The sequence below is a fragment of the Capra hircus genome, chromosome 20 (genome assembly GCF_001704415.2).
Source record: "Capra hircus breed San Clemente chromosome 20, ASM170441v1, whole genome shotgun sequence".
Classification (NCBI taxonomy): domain Eukaryota; kingdom Metazoa; phylum Chordata; class Mammalia; order Artiodactyla; family Bovidae; genus Capra; species Capra hircus.
The window spans coordinates 4,466,205-4,484,983 of NC_030827.1; the positions used below are offsets into that span (position 1 = coordinate 4,466,205).

At 54.8% G+C, this 18,779-nt stretch overlaps 1 protein-coding gene across 1 annotated transcript in view; it reads left to right on the top strand.

The window, feature by feature from the left end:
• NEURL1B (neuralized E3 ubiquitin protein ligase 1B) overlaps positions 3,060-18,779 on the top strand; it is a 44,885-nt gene continuing 29,165 nt past the window's right edge. Inside the window, exon 1 of the mRNA XM_018065684.1 lies at positions 3,060-3,241. Coding sequence (XP_017921173.1) covers positions 3,211-3,241 — 31 coding nt within the window. The 5' untranslated portion in view covers positions 3,060-3,210. The remainder of the gene's footprint in view (positions 3,242-18,779) is intronic.

Genomic DNA, 18,779 nt, shown 5'->3' on the forward strand with positions numbered 1-18,779 from the left:
TGTGGTGCCTGTAACCAAAGCAACTTCTCCCAGAAAGGTCTAATCATGTGCTGGAACAGCAAGCTCCTCCTTCGTTCTACAGACTATACCTCTGTTGATGCATCCCTATTTGGTTTCTCCCCGCACATATCATTGTTGATCACATCCCAGTCCAGGGCTGCTGCTGCTGCTGCTGCTAAGTCGCTTCAGTCGTGTCTGACTCTGTGCGACCCCAGAGACGGCAGCCCACCAGGCTCCCCCGTCCCTGGGATTCTCCAGGCAAGAACACTGGAGTGGGTTGCCACTTCCTTCTCCAGTGCATGAAAGTGAAAAGCGAAAGTGAAGTCTCTCAGTCGTGCCGGACTCTAGTGGCCCCACGGACTGCAGCCCACCAGTCCAGGGCTAATATCAACCAAAACTCATTCCTTCGCAACTCTTTTCCACCCTTCCTTCTCCCATCCCTTCCTCCCTCCCTTCTTCCATCTTCCTTTCCTTTCCTCTCCCACTTCACAGCAATGCCTCTCTGCAATCAGGTTGTTCAAATGTGTGTGCTACCCTTACTGTGGGCACTGGGGATTCGTAAGGGAATATGTCCCGGGTCCTGCCCACAGGACGCTTCTCATCTGCCACTAGAGAGGATGGAGGGGTATCAGGTACAACCACTTGCCCTGAAGATGGAATTAACAGAAAAGACAAAGTGCAGAGGGACCTCAGAGGAGGTGAGCAACTACCATATATGCGCGACTATTTGGTAACCCAAGTAAAGGTTATGGGCAATCTCTATTTTCCCAATAAAAGATGCACAGTAAAGGTGAACGGTATAAACTTTGAGGGGTGGAGGTGAGATAGTCAGAAGTCTATTTGTAATATTTATTTCTTTATTGAGAGATTGTTGTTGTTTAGTCGCTCAGTCATGTCTGACTCTTTTGCGACCCTATGGACTGTAGCTCACCAGGCTCCTCTGTCCATGGAATTCTCCAGGCAAGAATATTGGAATGGGTTGCCACTTCCTCTTCCAGGGGATCTTCCTGACCCAGGGATCAAACCTGTCTCCTGTCTGGCAGGCAAATTCTTTGCCACTGAACCACCAGGGAAGACCTTATTGAGAGATAACTATTTTAAATCATTTTTATATAAAATATTAATTTGGGAAGAATGCTTTTGTCCAGTCTAAATTTCAAGAAACTACTTGGGTTCAAATTCTTTGCACATGGCTTTGACAGCAGTGTCACCATCATCTGGTGGGAAGGCAGGAAGAAGACTTCTTGGTTTTCCACAGCACACCTTCACCGCAGGGACCAAGATGTTAAACACGGCTCTTTTGGATCCACATGTCAGGTGACCACGGGACACTGCTCCCTCTGCAGGTACCATCTGCAGAGCATTTGGACAGTTGGGGCTTTATTTGCAGGCATGCATTTTTTATTTGCACAACACTGCCACTTATTTGAGCACGCTGAAAGTGACCTTTACAAGGCCTGTTGACAACACCCTCCCTTTGTGACCTTCCCTTTGGGACACTTGTAGTCACAAAATACTGTTCGCATTGCACTGTTTTATATGAGTAAACTTTTCTAGACTTCTTTTATAATAATACTGACCTCTATATGCATCCTAAATTCACAAGGACTGAGGGTATGTGAAACTAATGTACCCTTCCCAAACAGGACCCCCTGTTTTAAAAAAAAAAAAAAGACTGACAGAACACCCATAATATGAGAAATCAGTAGCTCAGACACAAGGCAACCTCGTGTTCAAGCATGTGTAATAAATCAGGGGTGGTGGGGAATAGAGACGTATTCCCAGAGGTGGAGGTTTTCACCTGACCTTGAAGAACAAAACCCTTTGGGGTGGACCAGGCACTCCAGACAGAAGGCACCAGAGAGGCTGAACTTGGTGCAAGGGAGGTGTCTGTCCCAGATACCCCCCCTTTCATTCACACAGCTCCGGTCAGCTTCACTCGGAAATTTGAGGCACCTGTTCTCCACTCTCTGAGGCTCAATCTGCCTGTTTGAGAAGTGGGGGTAATAACATATTTCATAAAGTCACAAGGGAAACAAGAGCATGGAAAATAGAGTCAGGAAAAAAAAAAAACAACCTGGGTTGAAATTAGCTTTTCTTGGGCAAGTCATTGCCCCTCCCAAGCCTCAGTGTTTTTATCTGAAAAATGGAGCGCTGTCCTGTGAGGCCAGGGGCTAGCAGGCTTCATGCCCTGCTGAGGGTGATCTGGGTTCCCCTCCTGGGGAGGTGGGGTGAATGAATGAATGGGGAATGCCTGTCGCTCTCTCTGCCTAGGACTCCGCCCCAGCTGTTCCTGTGCTGGTTCTTTGCTGTCCCTCGGATGGAGCTGGCCTTGCTCCCAGGTTCTCCCTAAACCCCCAGAGTCACCCCTTCAGTCCTGTTTTATTTCCGTCCTGGCTTTGATCGTTGTATTATCTGATCCTAACTGCTTGTTATTGCTGTCTTCACTGCTAGCAGGCATTGTCTGTGTCTGCAGTGCCCAGCACAGCGCATGGCACCTAGGATGTGCTCAATACATATTTTAATTAATGATTTATAGGTTCCCTCCTCCCAATCTTTGGACACTGCCTAGGTTTCTCCCACTTGTGGGTGCAAGATCCCACCCCCACCCGTCACCCTGGTTGGACTGTTTCTAAGCTTTTTACACTGCCTAAGGTGACCTTGTGTTCGTGTTTTCTTTCCGGACCCTTCCCACGCCCCCACCCCCGCACAGAAGCTCTGCGTGCGAGGGCTTGGCCCCCCTGTGGCCCAGAGCCTGGCATACATTAAGCCTTCTCAAAATGTTGGAATTAACGACTGAAAGGCCAGCTGGCTGACGAGCCTGACACCCTCAAGGGCACCCAACTGCCCAGCGCGCCTTCCTGACCCGGGCGCGGGAGCGGCGAGAGCGGGATGCTCGGCGCTTCCCCTCCCGCCTCCCGGAGCAAACTTTCAAAAGATGCGGCGGCCGCGGCCCCGCCCCTCCCGGCGTGGTTGGAGGCGGCGGGAGGCGGGGGCGGAGCCGGCGGGCCCGGGCCTGTGGCTCCGCCTCCTCCTGCTGCCGCCGCTTCCCTCTCAGCACCCGCCCCAGCTGCAGCCCGCCGGCTCGCCGGTGCAGCCGCGATGCCCCGGAGCCAGACCCCGGCCCGGGTCCCCGGTCCAGCACGAAACTAGCCTCCCTGCGTCCCGAGGGCGCCGGCGCCACCGCCAACGCCGCGCCCCGACGCAGCGATGGGCAACACGGTGCACAGGACCCTTCCAGGTACGCCGGGAAGCCCTGCCCGAGAGGCAGGCGCTGGGGTTCTCCTCTCCTCGGGGGACCCTCTGGGTGACTTCCGGAGAGCCACCCCACCCCCACTCCCCTTAGCGCTCTCGGCGGGCGCAGTGGGCTAGAGTCTCCAGTGCCTCCCGACTCCCGGCTTAGCACGCGCGGAGCGGCTGGGCTTTGCGCTCCGGGAGGGCGGGTACCGCGTCCTGGTTACCTTGGGGACCCCCGTGCTCCTTCTCCCGGCTTCCGCTAGATGCGCCAAGGGGCAGTTGGGGCGATGCTGCGCGCCCCGCGTTGCCTTTGTTCCAGCCCGGGGGCGCTGATGAAGGAGCCCGGGGCGCTCCGGGGCGTGAATGCAGCCAGGCTTCTCAGAGCTTCCGACGGCCAGAAGCCGCCGGTTGTGCCGAGACTGCAGCGGCTGAGAGTCGAGGGCGGGGGGTGCTCGCAGGGGTACCTCAGTTACCAGCCGCTTAGCGCCCCCGCGGCACATGCTGCTTGGTTTGGCCACGTTCCCACGCGCACCCCGGCTGCGCCCCCCTCTGGTGTCCGCTCAGCTGGGGGCTCTCCAGACCCCTCGCAGTCGCCGCCGCTGAGCGCATCGCCCTCTAGTTAACACAACCCCAGAATGTTCAGGGCCACAGTAGGGGGATTCAGAGCTGGGAAGAGGTGGGCGTGGGCTAGAGCAGGCTTCGCTAGAAAATGCCAGGTAACTGTAGGAACAGACCAGCGCTGCTCAGAGGCTTGGAGGCTCAGTGCCCAGTGTGCAGAGAAGCTTCGCGGTAAAGATGTGTATCCCAGAATTATACTGAAGAAACTGAGGCTCTGTGGAGGGGAAACGGCACACCCAAGGTCATGTTGCTGGTGTTGGGGGGGCCGCGTTGAGATTGGGATCTGTGTCTGTCTGCCTACCTTTCTCCCCTCCCCCAAATCTTTAGAATAAGTCTTTATTCTGCCTTAGGGCTGGGCATTTGTAGCATCCTGGGCAGAAGGTGAGGGTCACATATGTGAGGTTTTAGGAGGAAAGGAAGGTACCATCCCATCTCTGCTCTAGAGCTATATCAAAAAATAATTCTATATAAAAAATAATTGTTTCTTCCTCTGGGAGGGACTGAAATGCATGGTGCTGAGTCCTGCGTTCTCGAAGCTGGATTATAGAAGAGGAGCCTTTCCTTCTGCTTATAAGCCCCTGGGTAGCTTTCAGGCCAATGCACACAGAATTCACCAGTTCTCTGGGAGGTGAAGTTGCCAGCAGAGGGTCACCAGCTAGTCAGTGACAGAGGTGGGATTCGAATCCAGGTCTTCTTACCCGAGTGTGGCCACGCCCCCTGTGGCCAAGGCTATGGCCCTAATGGGGATGGAGAGAACCCACCCACCCAGTTTGGAGGTGTCCAGGGATGTTGGCAAATAGAACAGCAGATGTCCTCCTAGCCACAAAGATACAAGCCCCCTTTGTGGGATTTCTTAATTAAGAAATGTTTATGCTGTTCTAGTAAAAAGAAAAAAAAAGCCATTCTGCCACCTGTGGGTTGGCTTTGGGGTAGATGAAGGGACAGACGCCCGCCAGGAAGGCTAAATATAGCTGGATATTTATGAAGTCTCCATCCCACTCAGCCCTCTCTCTCTGTGGACTGGGTCACCCCGGGGCTGGGAACCTGGGGTTAAGGTTGGTTACTCGCAGCAGTAGCTAAGCGTGAAAAATTCAGACTCCACTGGGACTGAAGCCTGCACTGCGTTTAAAACTGGAATTCCTGCACCACATCAGGCTGCAGGCGCCAAGAACACGAGGAACCATTTATTGTTTTCTGACCTGCCTGTACTTAGTTTCTCACACACGCTGTGCCGTTTTTTACACCTCTGTGCTCAGTACCTGATGCTCTCCACACCCAGAATATCCTTTCACTGTCTAGTCTATCTTTCAAAACCCAGCTCAGTTGTCACCTCCTCCAGGAAGCCTTCCCTGACCACCCAAGCCCAATCCCATCCTTTACTCTGCCACCCCAATACCTTCTTGTCTCTGCACGTTCATCGGACCACTTTGCTTTGTCATCACCCAGCTCCATGACTCTCCTTGGGGCTACATGAGGACAGAGACCACATCTTGACCATCTTGTATCCCTGGTTGCCCAGCACAGAGCTGGGCTCGGTGAGGCCCCAAAGCTGCATCTTAGGCAGAAAGAGCCCTTGGCTCAGCATCGCCCTGTAGAAATCCTTGTGCTTTCATTCTCAGGAAAAGGACACATGCGTGGTGTTCCTTCTATGGGACTTGAAATAGAGAGCTGGCATTTGCTGAGCACCTGGATTCCACGCCAGGCTTCCTGCATATGTGGCTTTATTTACATGCCAAGCACACTTCTCCTTAAAGCTCCTGCACTTGCCGATCCCTCTGCCTGGAACATTCTTCCCCCAGACCTCCACATGGTGTCTGCTCCAGGCAGCTCTTGTCATCGCCCCTGCCCCCAGCATGGCCCACTCCCTCCCCCTGCTTTGGGTTTTTCCTTAGCGTGGGTCACCATGCGCTACATGGCCTGTGCAGTTAGCTGTTTATTGACTGTCTCCCCCAGGAGGATTTTGCCCATTTTGTTCACTGCCGTATATTCAGCATCTGCAGCAGTGGGTAGCACATAATAGATGTTCAGTAAATATTTGTTGAATGAATGAATGAACTGAGTTCTCGCAACAGCCCTATAAAGTGGGGATTATCATCTCTGTCTTACAGATAAGGAAACCAAGGCTCTGAAAGGTAAAATGACTCATTCCCCTTCACATGGCTTATCCAGTTGGCAGAACCAGGATTGAAATCCAGGTTTATTTAGCTCCAAAGTCCTGCAGTCTTCCCATGACATGCAGTAGCCTCCCAACGGATGGTTCAGATACCACTTATTGAGTGCCCCGGAGTACACCTGCTGTGCTATTGCATATGGTAAGGAATGCCCCCCCAAAAGGAATGTCTTTTGTGATCGACTAAGGGGCAGCACCGTGGTGGTCCCTTGAAATGCCCTATAAACAAGCATTAAGGGTTGGCGTGGAAACTCATGTGTGCTATGCTCTTACTGCATCATTACCCATTCCCTTTCTAGTTTCAGTTCAGTCCTGCAAAATAAGTTGTCATTCTCTTCCACTTCACAGAAGAGGAGACAGAGGCCCAGAGAGGTTGCAAAACCTGCCCCAACTCACATAGTTAGGCAGTGGTGAAGCTGGGCTCAGCAGACCCAGGCCTCTCTTTTAATACCACCACATGGCCTTTTTTTTTTTCCCTGCACTCCTTTAGCCTTAATCTGGGTTTTGCAAAGGAAAAAAAATGAGAAGTGTACACAGGGCGGGGGAGGGGAGAGCAGAATTCCACAGGGAGGGAGGGAGAAGGAGGCACTCTCCCCCTTCTCCACCAGCCCATTTCAGTCCCTTCCCTCCATGCACCCCTGGGGCTCACTCTGGGACTCACTGGTAGTTCTGGTTGGAGAAGAGGCTGAATTCAAACTGCTGGTTGGGTTTAATTATTAAGCCAGTCCATGCTTGACCAAATCAACAGCCCTCTCTAGTGTTATGTCAGTGAGTGGTGTCCCGAAGCTCTGGGGTATGGGAAGCGTGCTCGACCTGCTCTGTGCCCTGAGTCAGGGGCTTTACCCACATCACCTATTTCAGATCCTCCTAACACCGTTTAGAGGGTCTGTATTTATCCTCATCTTACAGGGAGGCAGATGGGGGACTGGAGACATAAAGGATAAAGGCACACCGTATAAGGCGGAGATCCAGTCTTCCTAACCCAGACGGTCAGTCTGCAGATGCTGCATCCAGACCGGAGGCATCTGCCACTCTGGGGCCCTCCCTGCCCAGCCTCTCTCTTTATTTGACATGGCTCCAGAGCCATGTGGGTGTTAGGCCTCCTGGGTCTTCTGCCCTCTGGCAGAGGGGGCCAATGCTCCGAGGACCCAGCAGCCACTCTCCTGCCTAGACCTGGACTGGCTCAGCCCTAGGAGGACAGCAGCCTCCCATCCCGGCGGCTGCACGGATGACCCAGCCAGTGCCGTCCCCGTCTCTCTGCGCCTCTCCTCCTCCCTTACCCACTCACAGTACAAAGTTCGGTTGGGCCTGCCTGCCTTGCCTGGCCCCGTCTGCCTCCCTCCCACAGGTCTTGAAGAATCACTTTTGTAGCCCTCCATCTGAGGCCTGAGCCTGAGCCTCTCAAAGTGACAGCAGTTCCTCCGACAGCCCTGAAACCTGCCAGGCTGTCAGCACGCGGTTAGGGACCCTGGCCAGTCAAGGCTCCTTGGTGATGGCCCCGCGAGGATGCTGGGGGCCGGGCAGGGCAGAGTGGAGCAGCAGTCTCACTCATCCGCGAGAGTGAGAAAGAGGGACGGGTCTGTCCAGTGCATAGGGAACGTGGAGAAGTTGCTGTGGAGAGTCCGGAGCCAAAAGGAACTAAGGCCTCCCTCCGTTTTTACCCTCCTTCTGGTCCCACTTCTTCTCCGTTCCTCTCTGTCTCCCCTGGCAGGAAAGGAAGGAGCCCTGGGGTGATGGGGGTAAGGAAGGCTTCCTGGAGGAGGCGACATCTGAAGGAAAGTCCCACTGAATATCTGCCTCTCCCCACTCTTCTGTCTGCCTTCAGGGTTTTCTGTGGCTCAGTTGCCCTGAAGCCACCCTGATCTCTGCTTAAGTGCTGTGCACCCAGGCTGGGGTGACCCTGGGGTGTGCTCTGCTCTGCATTTTCCTGAGTGTGCACCTCTGTTCATTTACCTGACATCTGTTGGGCACATCTTGTGTACTAGCCCTGGAATGAATGAATGGACAGCCACTGGCACCCGCCTCCCCGGGAACTGGCCACTGGTGGAAGAAGGATGGAATGCTCTAGTAAAACAGTCACATGGTTGGTTATATCACCACAGAGCACGAGGTACTGTTACCCTGTGCCTCAGAGAGGGAGGGGCTGACACCCTAAACAAGGCCTGGCCACCAGATCAAGTGGTCTACCTACTGTGGATCGTGTGAGACCAGCTTTTAAACAACCGTTATTGAGACGAAAGTGACAATGTTAGTCGTTCAGTCGTGTCCCACTCTCTGCGACCCCCACGGACTGCAGCCCACCAGGCTCCTCTGTCCATGGGATCCTCCCGGCAAGAATCCTGGAGTGGGTTGCCACTCCCTTCTCCAGGGGATCTTCCCAACCCAGGGATCATACCCAGGGTCTCCTGCGTTTGCCGGCAGACTCATTACCGCTGAGCCGCCAGGGAAGCCCTTTAATGACATAGACTAGGATAAAAAGTAAAATATCGGGTGTGTTCAGGCAGGAAGTATTCTTTTCTCAGAAGTTTTTGCTTCCGGTGTGTGTGTGTGTGTGTGTGTGTGTGTGTGTGTGTGTGTGTGTGTGTTGCGTGTTACGGCGTCAAATGCATTTCTCTCTGGGGGTGGCAGTGGTTAAGGGCTGTGATGAGCATGCTCAGTGGCCGACCGCAGTGGGAGGTCTGGCGTCCTGGTCTAGACACACCTCGTCATCAGACTGCCTGGGTCCACCTCAGCGGGACCACTTCCTAGGGCAGGGATGGTGGGCAAGGACTCCCCTCCGAGTCTCAGTTTCCTCAGGTGAAGTGGGGGTGCACAGCTCCCTCACAGTGGGCGGGGTGAGCGTTAGACGGCATAGAGCAGGCAGAGGCTTTAGCACAATGCCCAGGGCTGCCACTGTCGTGGTTCTTGTTGCCTCCATGGAAAGGAGAGCCCTGAGACCTGTTCCTGGGGTCCCTAGAGGGGGTTGACTGACAAGTGCCCTTTACTTTCTGCCTTGAAAACCCTGCCCCAGGTGACCACAAGGCTCGAATCAAAAGCCTGGATTGGGAGGCCTCCCTTTCATAGCACGAACAGTAGCTCCCCAAGGTTCCTTGAGCCCTGTCCAAGACCTCTCATTTCTGATGAGAAGAATCTGCATGGCAGGTTGCATTTTGCAGTTTCCATTGGCCCCCCAGACCGCCAGGTCTACTGGGAGAGACTAGCAAGGACAGGGCAGTTATCATAAGTTGGGGAGGGGAGCACAGGGGCTGGGAGGAGAAGCAGGGAAGGCTTCCTGGAGGAGGTGCTGTCCAGCCGAGACCAGAAAGCCGAGAAGTTAGCCACAAGGGAATGGGAAAGGCTGCTCAAGGCAGAGGATTCGATGTGCAAAGGCCCAAGGGGAGGGAGAGCAGGGCATGTACAGGGGGAGATGCAGAGTTTGGGGGTCCCCATGCAAGTGGGGGTGGCAATATGAAGTCAGAGTGGTGGGCGAAGATCAGGTCAGAGGAGGAGGGGTTTCTGGCCTGCAGTCAGGAGACTCAGCTTCTCAGATGCCACACTGCCCACTGGGATGAAGCTCTGTGTCTGCTGGGCTGGGCCACAAAGGCTGCTCAGAGCAGGCTGTTTAATCTTCTCCGTAGACAAAAAGAGTCAGCTCTCTCCTCTTCTGGACCAAAGGGCTCTCTGTACTTGGTGGTGCTCTCTGAGGGCTGAAAATAGAAGCCCAGAGGCCAGGTGTGTGGCAGGAGCTTAAAGCAGAGAGGGAAGAGGAAGGGGGCCAACGTGCTGTAGGTTGTGAGCACCCACCTGGGGGGTGTAGCCAAATGGTCAGCACTGCAGCACGCCTGCCCCGTGCCAGGCCCTTTCTCTGTTTCATCCCCTTTAAACCATCAGGACATGTCTTCCAGACGTTGGCTCCCACTTCACAGATGAGGACACTAAGCTCAGAAGGATCCTGAGAACTGGCACAGCCTAGGTGGCAAGGGAGTAGCAGAGCAGAATTGGATCCGAAGTCTGCCTGACCCCAAAGCCCCTTCCCCGTCACTGTGGGACACTGCCCCCGGGGCCTCTTGTCCTCATCCTGAGCTCCTGAACCCCCCTCCCCACAGGCTGTCCTTCCCGCAGGCACACCTTCTTACTTTCTCTGTTCTGGGGAGGTGAAGCACCTCTGTCCTCAGCAGCCAGAGTGAAATTGCCTATAGAAAAGGACCAGCCCCCAGCCCCACCCGCCTCATCCCAGGCCTGGAGACTCTAACTCTTAAGGTGGAGGTGGCCTCTGGGAATCTTGCTCTGGAGGAGAAGGCGTGAGCTGGAGCTCCGCACCCCTTCCTCCCGCCCCGTCTGCCTGATAAAAGCTCGCCTGTGCTTGGTCACCTCCAGCCCCACTGACACCCGCATCCTTCCCACTGACGGGGCTCGCAGCCCCCTCTCACTCAGAGCCACAGGCAGCCCCTGCCAGTCCCGCAGCAGGGGCACGGGGCCCAAGCGAGGGCACTTCGCCACCTCACACCCAGGCTCTCCTGCAGGCCAGGAGAATCCTGTCCCCACGCTGTGCTGTCATCATTAGCAGAGTTGGTGGCCCCATGGGCTGGGTGCCCCCATCCCTCAGTCTGAGTCTTATTATCCAGACAAATGCCTTGACCTCTCTTTGCTTCGATTCCCTTTTCTGCAGAAAGGAGATAATGATGTTAAGTCTCAGGCCTGCAAAGTGTCTGACAGATAGTGAATGCTCGGGGGGCACCTGTTATGATTGTGTAGTCACTAGGCAAGCAAGCCCCTGCTCCCTGCTGAGCCCGACACTCCCAAGGGAGACAGACACAAAAGAATAATAATAACCACCAGCTCGTATCACTCAACCAGTCTGTGCCAGACACTATTCTCAGCAGGCGCCTGCATTTAGCCCTCAGGACAAGCCCTGTGAGACGCTTGCTGCTTTTAGTGCCCTATAACTGTTGGGAGAACAGAGAGGGAAAGTGACTTGCCTAAGGGCACACAGCACAAGTAGTCCAATGCGATTCCGACGAGAAGGAAGGGGTGTTGAAGCTGGATGGATGACTGCCGGGTTGGGACAGGGGGTCAGGTGGGTGGCATTTCACATTTGCCCTGGAAGCCTTCGTAGTGTTAAAACTGTGAGCCTTTATATTTGTCTGGCAGCTTTCTTTTTAGTTGCTCATCAACTTCTGTAGTTGTCTGTCTCACATCCTACATGTCTCAGGTCCATGAGGCAGGGGAACAGACTTGATAGGGAAGGGCACTATGGACCAAGCATAGACACGACCAGACGTGTGGACATCGGTGAGATCTCAGCTCAGTCAAAGGAAGCACTTTCTAACTGTGGAGGCTGTCTGGCAGCAGGGCAGGGGAAGAAGTGTCCTTCGCTGGAGCGGCACTGGCGTCAGGCCCGACTGGGGCTTGACGTGGATGTGGCAGACGCAACTGGAGCAGCAGATGGGTCTGGGATAAATTGTCTGCGAAGGTGCCTTTGACCCAGGGGTTTTATAGGACGTGCTCCCCAGTGCTCATCTGCTGAACGCATGGAGGGCTCTTCATAATCTCTCGCTTATATAATCCCCCTGCCAGTTTTGCATATTGGGAGGTTTTAGGCCCATTTTATAGATCAGGAAGCTGAGGCACAGAAAGATGAAGCAACCTGCCCCCTTCTGGGTCTGTACCTTCCCCCATGACCTCCCAGCCTCAGCACTTTCACACGCTTAGCGTGTGTCAGTCCCAGCTCACTCTTGGGTGTCAGTCCCAGCTCACTCTCATCCCTTGCCTTTCATTCTCCTTTTTTCTGGGACCCAGGGCAGCCTCTCGTCTCATGCTGGACAGAGGGGAGAAAGTTCTTTGATGAGTAAGCCATTCCGGCACATGGGTAGGGTGAGAGAGTCGGGGCGGCACTGGCAGCTGGCAGAATGCCCACAGCCGTGAACACGTGTGTTCTGTTTACGTCCTCAACAGTACGTGTTGTTTATGTCATGATTATGTCCCGCAGACACACGGTTTCTTTCCTTTTCCCCAAGGATGATGGATTTATGAGATGGGTGGGCACCTGTGTGCCCTGGGTCTCCAAGCCGGGTTTGCTTGGTAACTTTCCACCCCACAGGGGCAGCTCCTTACCCTCAGAAGACATTCCCTTCCCCTTAAGACTCTGGGCATTTCAAGGGCAGAACACGGAACAGTGGAATTTCCCTGTCTCTGGGGATGGTGTGGACCTTCATCCCTGCAGGACTCTGTTCCCAGGACTAGAGAATGCTCGGAATCACCACGTCCCACCTCCCATCTGACAGATCAGAACACTGAGGCCCAGAGCCTTACAAAGGGTCACAGAGAGATTGCAGATGGGGTCTTTGGCTGGAATCCCTAAGAGAGGGGGTAGAAAGAGCACTGGTTTTGGAGGCAGTCTTGTGTTCAAGTCTCAGTTCTATATCTAAGCTGTGTGACCCTGGGCAAGCCACTCCCCGTCTCTGAACCTTGCTTTCCCATCTTTAGGATGGGGAGAATGATGGTGCCTCCCTCGTGGGATTTTGATGAGGAATAAATAGGAGACTCCATGAAAAGTCTGAGCCGATATAAGATGGGGACTGCATAAGGCAAGGAATCTGTGCTCCTGAAGCTGATGAAGCAGAGAGGAGCAATAGGACCCAGTAGTGCAGAGTCACACTCTCAAGGCCCGGTGACGAGTCCAAAAGTACTCCCTGGCTGGCTAGGGGGGCGATTCCACATAAGAGCGGGCATGGCTTTGGATTCAGATCTGAGTCAAATCCTGACCTAGCTGTTTGCCTGCACCATGACCCTGGGCCAACCCCTCCCCATCTGGACCTATGTTCTCATCTGAGAAACAGAGTCATAGGGATGTAGAGAGGCCCCAGGGAGCCAGCAACTCTAGGATCAGCAGCGCTGAGGATGTATGAAATGGAGATTCTTATCAGGACTCACGAGTGTGCACTTCCAACATTTGCCCTTTACCCCTTGGGTCAGAGGGCAGAAGGCCATGCAGAATCCTGCAGGTATCCTCAGCCTACACTCACCGACTCTCCGGAGCCCTCAGGTATTTGAAGAAAGGCCAGCCTGACAGGTCTGGAGGGAGAAGAAAGAGAAACCTGGATCTTTGGAGAAAGGAGGAGAGTGGGAGGGGCGCCCTTGAGGCACTTCTCTGTGGGCCTCAGAGCCAAACACAGCAGGGAAGGACTCGACCTTAGCCGAGGACCAAGCTTTGTGCTGTTCCTTCCCGGTAGGGATAACGTCTGCCCTTTGCCCGAAGCACCCAGAGCGTCTTCTTCCTAGCCGTGGGCACCCAGCTGGCATGTGTTCTGACTCTGACTGCACCACTTCCCGGCCCTGTGGCCTGGGGCCGCTCTCCCAGCCTCTTTGAGCCTTCCTTCCTCAGCGGCAGTAGGTCTGGTAGCAGTCACCTCCTTCAGCGCTGTCAGGAGGATCACAGGACATCTGGTGGGCAGAGGACCAGCCCCGGGCTCTACATGGCCCCTGGGAGTTTCCCTCTCTGATCATGCCCATCTCCAATCCCCTCTTCTGACCTTGGGGCCCTTAAGCACTGGGGCTCCCCCCCTTGCTATAATCTGCTTTCTTTTTTTAGATGCTGCTGATTGTTCATCCCAAGTTCTGCCATCCCCTGACCTTTGAGTTGCTCAAAACAGGCTGATTGATGACAAGCAACACCACCCCTGCCCCCCCCCCACCCCCCGAGACCAAGCCAGGCCTCACTCCACCTTTGTCTCTAATACATAGCCAATTTTTTTTTTTTTCTTGCAGTTCAGGGGATAAGTGAGAAACCCTGGGGAGGAATGAGGCATACAACAAGAAGGATGAAACTTCCAGGGTCAGACAGGACCAGACTCAAAGACAGGCACTGCCCTCACAGTCTGGGTGGCCTCTGGCTGGGATGTCTGCCTCTCTGGGCCTCAGTTTCCTCTTGAGGAAGCCACCTGGCAGGGTGAGGCCATAAATGAATGGGCAGCATGGTTTGCCCTTGGTATACATGGGGGTGCCGCAGGGGTAGGCTCCCACCCCTCAGGGCCAGCAAACGCTACCCAGCCCTGATGCTTATGAAGAGCATTTCTTCAGCTCCAGGAGCCACAGCAGTGAAGTTCTAGGAGAGTTTCCAGCTGCATTTGATCCTGAAAAGTAGAGCCAGTGGATCTGCTGATTCAAAGTTGGGACCGGGTCCCTGCAGGTTCCCGCCTGGGGCTGAGGCTAGGAGTGAACAGTCAAGCTTCTGGGCCCCACCCAGGCTGGGGGAGTGGCTGCCCTCAGGGCGAAGAGAAGGAGCCTGCTGGCCAATCAGCTGGCTTATCAGCAGGCAGCTGCCAGAAGCTGCCTGGAGGAGAAGCAGGTGCCGAGGGCAGGACTGTGCCAGCCGTTGGAAGCAGTGTTTGAAACCTGGCCTGGTTTTCCCATTCCCGCCCTGCCAGGTCCTTCTGATAGGCAGGGAAGAGAGGAAAGGACGGTTTCTATGGGAAGACCCAGGACTTGAATCTCATTCTTCAGAGAGATGGATCCTCAGGGATTCCTTCCTTGCTTCCAACCCTTCAGAGGCCCCCAGTCTTCTTGAGGACCTTAACCTCCTCTGCTCAGCCTTTAAGACCCTTTGTGATAGAGCCCTTGACTCCCTCTCCACCCACCCCTCTGCCTTCTACACTCTGTTCCCTGCCCTTCCCCAAGGGAACTCAGCTTGTTCCCTCCTCCAGGCCTTTTTCTGTACTGTTCCCTCAGCCTGAAACACAGTTCCCCACCATTTGTCACCCCCCAGAGTGGCCCCCGTGGGAAGCTTGGCTCCAGCCCTCAGTGCTGGCCCCCTCATGAAATCATGGTGTCTGCGTCCATCCCGCACTGGCCTCAGCTCTGCGTGAGTCGTCAGCGCGTGTGCGCCTGCAGCCAGCGCAGCCCCGGCCTGGAGCAGACGCTTTGTAAATGTCAGATGCAGGAGGAAGTGATGCCCCTGAGAAAGAATGAGGGTGCATCCCCCCACCATCCTCCACAGCAGGGGGCCCTGACCCTGCGTGCCAGCGCTTCTGAAGTCGGAGTTTCCCGGGCCCCTTTATCAAGAAGAGACCTCAACCGCGGGGCCCAGAAGAGGGTCAGAGCCAGCCTGGGAATCCCAGCTCTGTTGAACAGACTTGAGGGTGGGGGGTGGGGATGACCTCACCCCCTGGGAACTCAGTGCATCGGAGCCCACTTGAGCCAAGAGGGCTGCCACTTAGACCTGGAAGGAGCAGCCTCTTCTCCCAACGGGCAGTGCCGCGTGACCTCCAGCCCCCTCCCAGGCCTCCTCGCAGCTGTCGACAGGAGTGTCAGGCCGCTGCACTGCACGGACCGACTCTGTTTGCAAAGAATAGGAGCGGGGAGGAGCCGGGTGGTGGTTCCCAGTGTGGGCTGGCCCCTTTCCACCCTGAGTGCTGCCGACCAGGCCTCGGACACAGAGAACAAAGTCCCGTTAGGCTGGCGTCTGTCTCCTGGGCGCATGTCACTGCTCTTTTTGGCAGAGGTGAGGGAGGCGTGGTTGTTTTCTTTCTAACCCACTTTCAAACCCACCAATAGAAAAGGTGCTCTGTTGCTGAAGGAGACCGACATCCTTGCCCTGCTTTGGGTGACAGAAAGCCTGCCAATACCAGCCTTGCCTTTGCCTCTTTAGAGTGTGTGCACGTGTGTGTGCTCGCGTGCACACACACACACACACACATGTGCACCATGCTGTTTCCTCCCACTGTCACTTGAACCAGAGACTTCTTACTGAAAGTCCATAGTCTGAGGTCAGATGTGTGTGGGTTCGGGAAGCCCCAGACATCATCCATCAAATTGTGTGAGTGGAGTGTGGCTGTGTTCCAAGGGAGAGAGGCCGGCACAGCTCTCATCATCCTTAGCAAGGCCCCGGCCATCTTGGAGAGGGGCGGGGGTGGGGAAGGGCCCCTCCTGCCACTGCCCGGCTCTGCTGCCGTGGTCTCCTCATCTGGAAAGTGAAGGCAGTACAGTCTCCCCCTGAAGGCTTGTAAGACTGTCAGCTCTACACACAAAGAGCCATGAGGGTGTGTACCCAGGGCTCAGTAAAAGGCTAGTTAAATCCTCTGATGAGAGGGAGGGGGCAGGATAGACTGTCCTCAGGGTTGGCAATTCCCTTTCCTGGTAGAGTGGAATCTGCTGAAAATCTCAGCCAGAATGCCATCTGCTGAACGCCAGCACGCTGGAGGCCGTCAGCTCGGCATCCAGAGAAGCCAGAGCTGTGCTTCCTGCCATCCTCCCGGCGGTAAATGCCATCTCCTTGGACTCTTTTTAGATCAAAGGAAAGGCTGGGTTGGGGCGATGAGCGGCATCATTCAGAGGGTGGCACAGCGCGTGTTTGGGATGCTGCTGGGGTGGCTTAAAAATAGGCCTCTGTCCTTGGACATAGGGAAAGTGACCCTGGGGTTCTCAAGAGGCCTTTCCTGGCCCAGGTTTCCAGCCCTCCAAGGGAGAAACGTTGTAGGATGTATTCTCCAGACCCACAGACAGCCTTCTCGGACCCGGGAGTAAACCTTTTCTCCGTAAAGTAACGACAAAAGGTCGCTAAAGGGAGGAAGCCCGGTTAACTGAACAGCTACTCCGTGCCACACGCCACGCCTGACTAATCTGTCCTCACAGCAATCATGCAGGGTGGAGGTGACTCTCACCAGTTTTCTAGGTCTGGTTGGGGGCCCGGAGAAGTTAAGCATGTACCTCAAGATCATACAGCTGCAAAATGACGAAAATCAGAATCTGAACCCTTGTCTATCTGACTCTAGGCCTGTGCTCTTTTTAACCGCCTCTCAAATTGAGATTTAGGAGATAACAGCGTGGGAGAGATGGCGTGAGGGGCTTGCCCAGGTGTCGGACCCCGATGTTGCCCATAAGGGAGGGAATGAATGTTCAGCGCGTGTCCGGTGTGCTGGGGCTCCCGCTGGGCGCCTTCTGTGCTTTCACCGCCCCTCCCTGCGGCCTGGGGGAGGGGCAGGTCTGTGTTCACATGCCATCAACGGGTGGTGACTTGCCCAAAGGCCCCTCAGGCCAGTGAGCAGCAGAGCAGGGGCTCAAACCCAGAGCCCATGAAGGCTGTTCCAAAGCACATGCGAGTAAACCGCAGAGCCACCCCTGAAGGGCCAGCTCAAGGAACAGCTCTGCTGTCCCCCTGCCTTCCGGAACAGCTAGCCCAAGGTTGGCAGTGCCAGCACTTGTTTTTCCCAAACAGAGCCCCTTTCTCCTTAACTGCCACAGCCACTCATCCCCTAACCCCCACATCTCTGCTCATAAAATCTTTGTTTTTTTTTTATTGGCCATATCCCATGGCGTGCAGAACTTCCCCCAGATGGGCATCGAAGCCGCGAGCCTTGCTGTGAAGTGCAGAGTCTCAACGACTAGACTGCCAGGGAAGACCTCTGCTCATACATTTTTGAGTTGGGGCATTGCTTCCATGACTAGATGCTGGAAAGCCCCGCCCCTCTGTTCTTGGCAGGCTGGAGCAGCCTTTGGTTAATTCTGAGGGGTGGGCCAGGACGGTGCCCTCCGTCCTACCCGTAGGAAGGGGCTGAGAGCAGAGATCTCCCCTTGGTTCCCACCGCAGAGAAGTCTCCCCCCCGCAACCCCCGCCTTGTTCTCGGAGTCCCAGGACCCAGTTCCTGGCCAAAGAGCCAGGGGGCTCACTGGCCAGAGGCAGCACCCCCATGAGGCCAGCTGGGACTCGCGCTTGCTTGGGGGGAAAGGTCTGGTCCCTGTCGTGGGCTAGGGCCCCTTCCTGGCAGAACGTTTTATCAGCAGTGAGATGGGGGTCCGTCTGAATCTGGTCCCGGTGCCAGCAGCCAGGAAACTGCTCACAGACCCAGCCATTTGGGGGAACAGCTGACGTGATCCCAGGAGGGGAACAGTGGGGGGCTTCTTGGCTCTCCGTGGAATACTCTGCAGCCATGAAACAGCACAGTGAATGCTTGGGAGCCATGTGGGGAAAATGCTTTTTATGTAATGTTGAGTTAGAAAAGGCAGGAAGCAGAATTAACCGTGTTCTCTGATTGCAAGGAAATTAGAAAGGGTACTCAGTACTACTTCATGCTTAGTACTTCCACACTACAAATGGAGGAAAGTCAGGCAAGAGGAAAGAACACTCGGTTTGGGGTCAGACCGCGCTGGGTTCACATCTCAGTGCTGCTCCTTGGATCTGCAGGAAGTGTTTTCTCCTGGAAAATGCAGATGAGAATCCTGTAGGTGAAGATCTGTTGTGAGAATTAACTACAACCATGTTATCAAAGGCTTCCCTTGTAGCTCAGTTGGTAAAGAATTTTCCTGCAATGCAGGAGACCCAGATTCCATCCCTGGGTCAGGAAGATCCCCTGGAGAAGGAAATAGCAACCCATTCCAGTGTTCTTGCCTGGAGAATCCCATGGACAGAGGAGCCTGGCAGGTTATAATCCATGGGGTCGCCAGAGTCGGACACGACTTAGCAACTAAACCATCACCATGTTATCAAAAGGTTTCCCAGGTGGCTCAGTGGTGAAGAATCCACCAGCCAGTGTAGGAGACGTGGGTCCAGTCCCTGGGTCTGAAAGATCCCCTGGAGAAAGAAATGGAAACCCACTCCAGTATTCTTGCCTGGAGAATCCCATGGTCAGAGGAGCCTGACAGGCTAACTTTCATGGGGTCACAAAGAGTAGGATACGACTTAGCAACTAAACCACCACCACCACCGTGATAGCAGCAACAGCCAGCTCCAGACATGGTACATAGTGAGAGCTCAGCTGATGGTGCTTCTGGAATAAGGGCC